The sequence below is a fragment of the Folsomia candida genome, unplaced genomic scaffold (assembly GCF_002217175.1).
Source record: "Folsomia candida strain VU population unplaced genomic scaffold, ASM221717v1 Fcan01_Sc067, whole genome shotgun sequence".
NCBI lineage: Eukaryota > Metazoa > Arthropoda > Collembola > Entomobryomorpha > Isotomidae > Folsomia > Folsomia candida.
Genome location: NW_019091259.1, coordinates 2,305 through 12,051, shown reverse-complemented (window position 1 = coordinate 12,051; position 9,747 = coordinate 2,305). Strand labels below are relative to the sequence as shown.

The following is a 9,747-nucleotide window of genomic DNA, read 5'->3' as shown; positions in this document are numbered from 1 at the left end:
TACATAAATTTTTATGCCTAAATTAGTTTCATAATATAAAATACTGCCCTATTACATGTATAAAATTTATAAAATAAATCATTAAGCTAAAATCAAACTTTTCTGCCCAGAGTATAAACCCCCATATTTTTTTAACTATTTTTTTAAGCATAATAGTTAAAAAAATATTATATTAAATATTTTTATATATATATATGTAGATTTATATATATAATAAATTTAAACATATTATTATAGCCTTAATTGATTGGTTATTTTAGATTGATCTTTGATTATTTATTCGTTAATTTTTATTATTAATTTTAAGTATATTGATGGTTACGTTATTTTTTTTTTTTATACATATAAAATATGTATATATATATATAGATATTTTTATTTATTAATAAATATATATATTTATGCATATGTATATACTAATATATTCATATAAATAAATATATATAAATAAATATATATATATATATATAATATACATATATATAATATATATATATATATATATATATATATATATATATATATATATTGCTACACATAACCTCATTAACGCAAAAAAAAACATTAAAACATCTTATAATGTACTAAGAAAAAATTAATAATGTGCCTGAAAAAAGGGCTATTTTGATAGAATAGATCATGTATTTGTACCTTTATTTATAAATAATAGAATTGCACTATTTCTATTAAATTCAAAATTTAATGTTCATTTAAACTAATTTATAAATTTTATGAGCCTAGCCAATCACACACAATTAATATAAAGGTAAGCTAAATAAGCTAAAGGGTTCATACCCCTTCTATAAGAGTCAAATCTCTTCCTTTTTAATGTTCTTTAAAAATTATCAATTAACATTTATAACCACTACATTTTTAGGCACTTTAATGGCAGTATCGTCTAACTCATGAATTCTTTGTTGAATCGGCCTAGAAATTAACCTAATAAGATTTATCCCTTTAATTTTAAGAGACCTTAATTTTAAATCTACAGAGACAGCAATCAAATATTTTTTAACCCAGGCGGTCGCTTCTGTCATTTTAATTACAGCTGCATCCTTTACAGCCCTTCAAATAAAAAATTATTACTTAGAAAGAATAAACTTTTTTTTATTTTTAGCCCTGTCTATCAAAGCAGGCCTGGCCCCCTTTCACATCTGATTTCCTCAAGTTACTGAATTCATCTCTTGATTTAAATGTTTTATCATCTTCACCTGACAAAAAATTGCCCCATTCATATTAATTATTAATTTTAATATCAGTGTGTTTACTTATTTTATTATTATTATATCAGCAACTGCTGGCGCAGTTGGAGGGCTAAACCAAATAAGTAGAAAAATTCTATTAACCTATTCTTCGATTTCACACTCAGCATGAATACTCATACTAGCCTCTTTGTCTTTAAAATTTTGAACTTTTTATTTTTTAATTTATTTTTTTGTTTTATCACCAATCATTTTCGCTATAAATTTTTTAAATTTTAAAAAAATTAAAGAAATTAATTCCTCTAAGATTAATCTTAAAACGAAATTAATACTAAGAACTCTAATTATATCACTTGGGGGGCTCCCCCCGTTCTTAGGGTTTTTAAGAAAATTAATCGCCTTAACAGTAGCTGTAAAAACTTTCCCCATAGTAATTATAATTACATTGGTTGCGTCTTCTTTAGTTTCACTTTATTTTTACACTAAAATATTTTTTAATTCTTTAACAGCTAGCCTCCCTGAAAAAAAAATCTCATCGAGTGAGAAAAAAATCAATAAATTCATCATTTTCTCCCTAGCCGGAAATTTAATTTTATCAAATTTAGTTTTATTAATTTAAAGTTTTAAGTTAATAAAACTAAAAGCCTTCAAAGCTTTAATTAAGATGGGAGCCTTAAACTTTAAGTTAAGAGCTTAACGCCACTTTAAGATTTGCAATCCTAACTCATAATTGAATACATAACATTATAATAAAAGAGTACACCACTCGTAATTAAATTTACAGTTTAACACCTAAACTCAGCCATTTTATTTATGAAACGTTGACTTTTTTCAACCAACCACAAAGATATCGGAACTATGTATTTAATTTTTGGAGTTTGATCTGCTATGGTCGGCACTGCATTTAGAGTTTTAATCCGCCTGGAATTAGGTCAACCAGGTTCTTTTATTGGAGACGACCAAATTTATAATGTAATAGTAACAGCCCATGCTTTTATTATAATTTTCTTCATAGTTATGCCTATTATAATTGGGGGGTTTGGAAATTGACTAGTTCCACTAATAATCGGCGCCCCAGATATGGCGTTCCCTCGAATAAATAATATAAGTTTTTGACTTCTTCCACCTTCATTAATCTTACTTTTATCCGGAGGACTGGTGGAAAGAGGAGCAGGCACAGGCTGAACTGTATACCCCCCTTTATCAAGAGGCATCGCCCACGCTGGAGCTTCTGTAGATTTATCAATTTTCAGACTTCACCTTGCTGGGGCAAGTTCAATCTTGGGGGCAGTAAATTTTATTACAACTATCATCAACATACGAGTTGAGGGTATGACTTGGGATCGAACTCCTTTATTTGTTTGATCAGTTTTTTTAACCGCTATCCTTCTCCTGCTTTCCCTTCCAGTTCTTGCTGGAGCCATTACAATACTTTTAACAGATCGTAACCTAAATACTTCATTTTTCGACCCTGCCGGGGGCGGCGACCCTATCTTGTACCAACACTTGTTTTGATTTTTTGGTCACCCAGAAGTTTATATTTTAATTCTTCCTGGGTTTGGCATAATTTCACATATTATTACATTTGAAAGAGGTAAAAAACAAACTTTCGGTCAACTAGGTATAATTTACGCGATAATAGCAATCGGTCTTCTAGGATTTATCGTTTGAGCACATCATATATTTACTGTGGGAATAGATGTAGACACTCGTGCTTACTTTACAGCCGCCACTATAATTATTGCCATCCCCACAGGAGTGAAAATTTTTAGCTGAGTAGCGACACTTCAAGGAAGAGCTTTAATTATCACCCCAACTTTAATATGAGCCATAGGCTTTGTATTTTTATTTACTGTGGGGGGTCTCACAGGAATTATTTTAGCTAACTCTTCACTTGACATCGTACTTCACGACACTTACTATGTAGTCGCCCACTTTCACTATGTTTTATCTATGGGGGCTGTGTTTGCAATTATAGGAGGCTTAATTCACTGATTTCCTTTATTTACAGGAGTAAATTTAAATCCTAAGTGACTAAAAATTCAATTTTATACTATGTTCATTGGGGTTAATATAACATTTTTCCCCCAACACTTTTTAGGACTAAACGGCATGCCTCGACGTTACTCAGACTACCCCGATGCATTTACTACTTGAAACGTATTATCTTCGTTAGGAAGCTATACCTCAGTAGCTGCCGTTATTCTATTCAGCTTTATTATTTGGGAATCTATTTCGACTGCCCGTCCTAGAGTCCATAACTTTATTTACTCTTCATCAATTGAATGACTTCAAAATATACCCCCATCCGAACACTCATACTCGGAGCTATCCTTAGTCACACATTTTTAATGTGGCAGATTAGTGCAGTGAACTTAAAATTCAAAAATGAATAATTTATTCTTTTAAAAATTGCAACTTGAGCGGCTTTAGGGTTCCAAAACGCTTCTTCACCTTTAATAGAACAACTAATCTTTTTCCATGACCACACCCTAACAATTTTGATTTTAATTATTTCTATTGTAGGATTTAATTTATTCTCAACTATACACAACACAAATATTGACCAACATATAATAGAATCCCAAGGTTTAGAACTATTTTGAACTATTATCCCAAGTTTTATTTTAATTTTTATCGGCCTTCCTTCTATTCGCTTATTATATTTATTAGATGAGGTCTATAACCCGGCAATCACCATTAAAACTATCGGCATCAATGATATTGATCTTATGAATATTCAGATTTTATTAACTTAGAATTTGACTCATACATAATCCCGTCAAATGAAATAGAAATAAATATATTTCGTTTAATTGACGTTGATAACCGAATAATAGCCCCTCTGAACTCCCAAGTCCGCACTTTAATTACAGCTGCTGATGTTTTACACTCATGAACAGTCCCAAGAATGGGAATTAAAGCTGACGCTGTGCCAGGACGTCTAAACCAAGTTAATTTTTATACAAACCGCCCTGGATTATTTTTCGGGCAATGCTCAGAAATTTGCGGAGCAAATCATAGATTTATGCCCATCGTAATTGAAACAATCCAGGAAAAAACTTCATTAAATGAGTAAAAAATATATCTAAATAAACTATTCATTAAGTGGCTGAAAGTAAGCGTCGGTCTCTTAAACCGTTTTATAACAATTTAACAAATGTTTTTAATGAAAAAATTAGTTAACATTATTTATAATATAGTTTTGTCAGTTTTGTTAGTTTTGACTAAGTGGTTTAAAAACATTTTTTTATTCCTCAAATAGCACCCATTATATGGCTACCTCTTTTTTTATTGTTCTCTTGGCTATTCCTTCTATCTGTAATTAAAATTTCTAATATTAAAAATACTAATATGAATACCAACGTTGGTCAAACTAATACCCCACTTAGTGGTGACGAAACCGGCCATATAAATTGAAAATGATAATAACTAATTTATTTTCAGTGTTTGATCCTTCATCAATAATTTTTGTATCTTTAAACTGAATTAGATCATTAATTGTTTTAATGATTTTAACCCCTATGTTTTGAGTCACCCCTAATAAATTTTTTTTATTAACCTTAAGAATTTGCAAAAAACTTCATGATGAGTTTAAAATACTGCTAGGACCCCACTCATCAGTAGGAAGAACTATCCCATTTATCTCTTTATTGATATTTATTCTAATAAATAATTTTATGGGTTTATTTCCATACATTTTTACAGCTTCAAGACACATAGTTTTGACCTTAACTTTAAGATTACCTCTATGACTATCATTTATGATGTACGGCTGATTAAATTATACTAAACATATGTTCGCCCATTTAGTGCCACAGAGCACTCCAAATTTATTAATACCATTTATAGTGATTAATCGAATCAATTAGAAATGTAATCCGACCTTTAACTTTGGCAGTCCGACTTATAGCTAATATGGTAGCAGGACACCTATTAATAACTCTTTTGGGCAACCAAACAGCAGCCGCCTCTAACTTAATCTTAGCTAGATTAATCTTAACCCAAATTCTTTTATTAACCCTAGAATCTGCTGTAGCTATAATTCAATCTTACGTTTTTGCGGTATTATCAACACTATACGCTAGAGAAATTACACCCCACTAAATAAGTAATGATAATAAAAAGAGACCACTCATTCCACTTAGTAGACCTAAGTCCGTGGCCCCTTACTGGGGCCACGGGCGCTTTCATTTTAACTACAGGCATTGTAAAATGGTTCCAAGAAATAAATATAAATTTATTTTTATTCGGCATAATAATTATAGCCCTAACTTGCATTCAATGATGGCGTGATATCAGACGAGAAGGGACCTTTCAAGGACTCCACACTTCAATTGTAGCCAAGGGACTGCGCTGAGGTATAATTTTATTTATTACATCTGAAGTATTATTTTTTTTCTCGTTTTTCTGAGCATTCTTCCATAGAAGTCTTGCCCCTTCTATAGAAATCGGTTTAATATGACCCCCTAGGGGAGTACTCCCGTTTAACCCATTTCAAGTCCCCCTCTTAAATACTATTATTCTTCTTGGTTCAGGCGTAACAGTAACTTGAGCCCACCACAGAATTATAGAAAATAATTTTTCCCAAGCATTCTTAGGGCTACTATTAACAGTCACCCTAGGTGTATATTTTACTTCACTTCAAGCTCTTGAATACTGAGAAGCATCTTTTACAATCTCAGACTCAGCCTATGGGTCAACTTTTTTTATAGCAACAGGATTTCATGGAATCCACGTAATTATTGGCACAACATTTCTTATTGTGTGTCTCTCACGACATATAAAAAGTCACTTCTCAAGAAATCACCATTTTGGTTTTGAAGCAGCTGCTTGATACTGACATTTTGTTGATGTGGTGTGACTTTTTCTTTACATAAGTATCTACTGATGAGGAGGTTAGAGTATATTTATAGTATAAAAAGTACACCTAACTTCCAATTAGAAAGTTCAATTTGTTAGATAAATATAATTTTAATAATATTTATTATCTCATTCGGGCTACCCACAATTTTAATTTTATTAAACTCTTTTATTGCAAAAAAAAATATACAAGAACCAGAAAAACCTTCAGCATTCGAATGCGGATTCGACCCAAAAAGATCCTCACGACTTCCTTTTTCTCTTCGGTTCTATTTAATCGCAGTGGTATTTTTAATTTTTGATGTAGAAATTACTCTAGTTATCCCCCTGCCAGTTATTCTTACATCAATAAATTGAGCCCACACTCTAACTCTATTAACATTCTTCATCTTAATTCTTTTAATGGGACTTCTACATGAATGGAACCAAGGAGCCTTAGACTGAAAATAATATTGTATATCAATAAAATAAAGGATTGTAGTTAAAAATAACATCTGGGTTGCATTCAGAAAGTACTGTGAAAGTCTATCTTACACTAGTAAGAAGCGAAAAATCGCGGTCAGTTTCGGCCTGAAAAATTTGGGTTCTCCCCTTATTTTAAAGGAAGCCAAAGAAGCGGCGAGCCACTGTTAATGGCTATTAGGCACTCAGCCTCTTTAATAAGAAAAGGGAGCCAAATTTAAGCCGCTAACTTAAAATTTTAACGGTTAAACTCCGTTATTTTCTTTTTTCTATTTTAGTTTAATTAAAAACAAAACATTTTCAATGTTTAAATAAATAAATATATTTTTATGGGATACATTTTCAAGACTCAGTCTTCCCCTACAACTTCAACGTAGTGCTCTTTTATATAAGCTATAAAAATATAAACTAAGCTAAAAATAAAACCAATACACCCATAAAGAAACTAAATATGAAGAATTTCATTCTTACGGAATTTAATACATCTGCCTTGGAAGAAATAAACTTAGATTTGTCAATAAATCCTTGCCCCCCTAAAAATTCCACTCAACCTTGGTCCGCAAGATTTAAAATTTTTACGCCGTACTTAATAATAGGAGTCAGAGCAAAAGTAGAAATAAAAGGAAGCAGTCACATAGAACCTAAAAAATAGTCTAAACCTGAGGTAGAGCTAATTTTCTTTATGACCTTAAAGTCTACTAAGAAAAAATAAATAAAGAAAAAACTAAAAATTATAGTAACGACCAATAATTTAAGCCACAGGGGTAGAAAAATAAAATTCATAGGAAATAAATAAACTCTAAGCCACCCGCCAGCCAAAACTGACATAAAAATTAAAAATGTTATCGGAATTAGTATATTAATTCTCTCAGCTAAACTTAAAAGATACCGGTTACCCATGTTATTAAAGAAAGAAAAATACAAAAGGCGAACGGAGTACGTTAATGTAAACAATGTAGATAAAACTATTAAGCATCCCATAATTAAATTTATTTTCCCTTGAAAAAAAAATTCAATAATTATATCCCTAGAAAAAAATCCTGATAAAAACGGAAACCCACAAAGAGCTATTGAAGAAATAATGAAGTACAAAGATGTAACTGGGCAAGAAATCATTAGCCCTCCTATCGCTCGAATATCCTGAGTGTCCCCTATAGAATGAATAAACACCCCAGCACATAGAAATAATAGGGATTTAAATATAGCATGAGTTAAAAGATGGAAAAAGGCATACTCGTAGAAGCCCACCCCAAAGATGTTATTATTAACCCGAGCTGACTTAGTGTTGATAAGGCAATAATTTTTTTTAAATCTATCTCAAAATTAGCCCCTAAACCTGATATAAATATAGTCAACATACCAATAAATAATAAAAAATTATTAATACCTAAAGTGTAATTAAACCGAATTAATAGATACACCCCAGCTGTGACTAAAGTAGATGAATGCACAAGAGCCGAAACTGGGGTGGGGGCTGCTATAGCCGCAGGTAGCCAAGCAGAAAAGGGTATTTGAGCTCTTTTTGTTATAGCTGCTAAAATTACTAGAATAACTATAAAAGAAACTACTTCGTACGAATATACAAACTGCGAATAAAAAAAATTCCATCTACCAAAATTCAGTAGCCATGAAATGCATAAAAGAATAGCTACGTCACCCACACGGTTAGAGAGAACTGTAATTATACCCGCATTTGCTCTTTTTACATTTTGGTAATAAATTACTAAACAATACGACACAAGACCGAGTCCGTCCCACCCCAATAAGATTCTAATTATGTTAGGGCTTAAAATTATAAAGACCATACTCAAGACAAAGAAATATACTAAAAAAATAAACCGAGTTAAAAACTTGTCCCCCTCTATATATATGATTCTATAGAAAAGTACCATAGAAGAAATAAATATTACGAGCCCTGTGAATCTCAAACTTATTCAATCAAAAATAAGAGTTATAATAATAGAAGTTGATCTAAAAGAAAATATTTCTCATTCAACAAATATAGTTTCAGCAGAAAGAAAATATAAAAGACCAAACCGCATACTGATTAAGCTAGCCACTAATAATAAAACCCCTAGATAAAAAGGTAAAACCAAATAAAATATTACTTAAAGGGCTCCCCCATCTATAGAATCACAAACTAAAATTTTTCTTAAACTATTTAAATGAAATTATTTAGTAAAATGTAAAAATAAAATTAGACCCTAAAACTAAAAAATTTACTGGGACAATGTGAAGTCTAATAGTGTGAATCTCACGAACATTAGAATGAACAAACCCATATAGTGAATTATAAGAAGACCCGTGTTGTGAAAACGAAAATATAAATAATGTAAAAACCGCCCCTAAAAAGGAGCCTAGGGGAAAGAATAAAAGTATAATATAATCGTAACTCATAATTCTAGCTATCAAAAAAATCTCTGATAATAAATTAATAGTCGGAGGGGCAGCAATATTCGACGCACAGAGAAAAAATATTAGTAAAGAAAAAATAGGAAAACTTAAAATAAGCCCCTTATTAATAAAAAAACTTCGGCTCCCAGTTCGTTCATAATATAAGTTAACCATACAAAATAAACCTGAAGAGGAAACTCCATGAGCTACTATCATCACTAAGGCCCCCATAAATCCCCATGAATAGAGAGTTATTAGCCCCCCAATCACCATAGCTATATGGGCTACTGAAGAGTACGCTACTAAAGCTTTAAAATCATTCAAACGACAACACAAGATCCCTGTAAACATTATTCTAGCTAATCTTAGCCCTATAAAGTAAGGGCTAAACTTTATAACTGAAACCCCTGTGATGCTAAGAACTCGTATAAGACCGTAGCCCCCTAACTTTAATAAAACCCCAGCTAAAATTATCGAGCCTGCCACGGGGGCCTCAACATGAGCTTTAGGGAGTCACAAATGTGTAAAATACATAGGGAGTTTAACTAAAAAGGCTATCGAACCCATAAAAGCAGTAATAACAAAGAAATTAAAACCTGAAAATGAATAAAAAAGTAATTCCCTATAAAATAAAGAAACACCACCTCCAATTATATATAAGTACATAATTAATAAAAGTAAAGGTAACGACGCTGTGAGCGTATAAAATAAAAAATACATTCCTGCTTGAACACGCTCAGGTTGGTAGCCTGAACCCATAATAATTAAAAGTGTCGGGATTAAAGAAACCTCAAAAAAAAAATAATAAAATAATAAATTACCCGAA

General features: G+C 31.3%; 1 protein-coding gene and 1 pseudogene across 1 annotated transcript; one reads left to right on the top strand and one right to left on the bottom strand.

Moving 5' to 3' along the window:
* The first annotated feature begins 743 nt into the window (after nucleotides 1–743).
* On the top strand, nucleotides 744–4,236 carry LOC118433667 (annotated as a pseudogene).
* Nucleotides 4,237–6,929: 2,693 nt separating this feature from the next.
* Nucleotides 6,930–8,678, bottom strand: LOC110862764 (NADH-ubiquinone oxidoreductase chain 5-like). Its single transcript, XM_035845837.1, is given in 2 exon segments — nucleotides 6,930–7,789; nucleotides 7,792–8,678. Coding segments are annotated over 2 exon segments (1,260 nt in total). The 5' UTR covers nucleotides 8,420–8,678; the 3' UTR covers nucleotides 6,930–7,157.
* Between the last annotated feature and the right edge of the window lie 1,069 nt (nucleotides 8,679–9,747).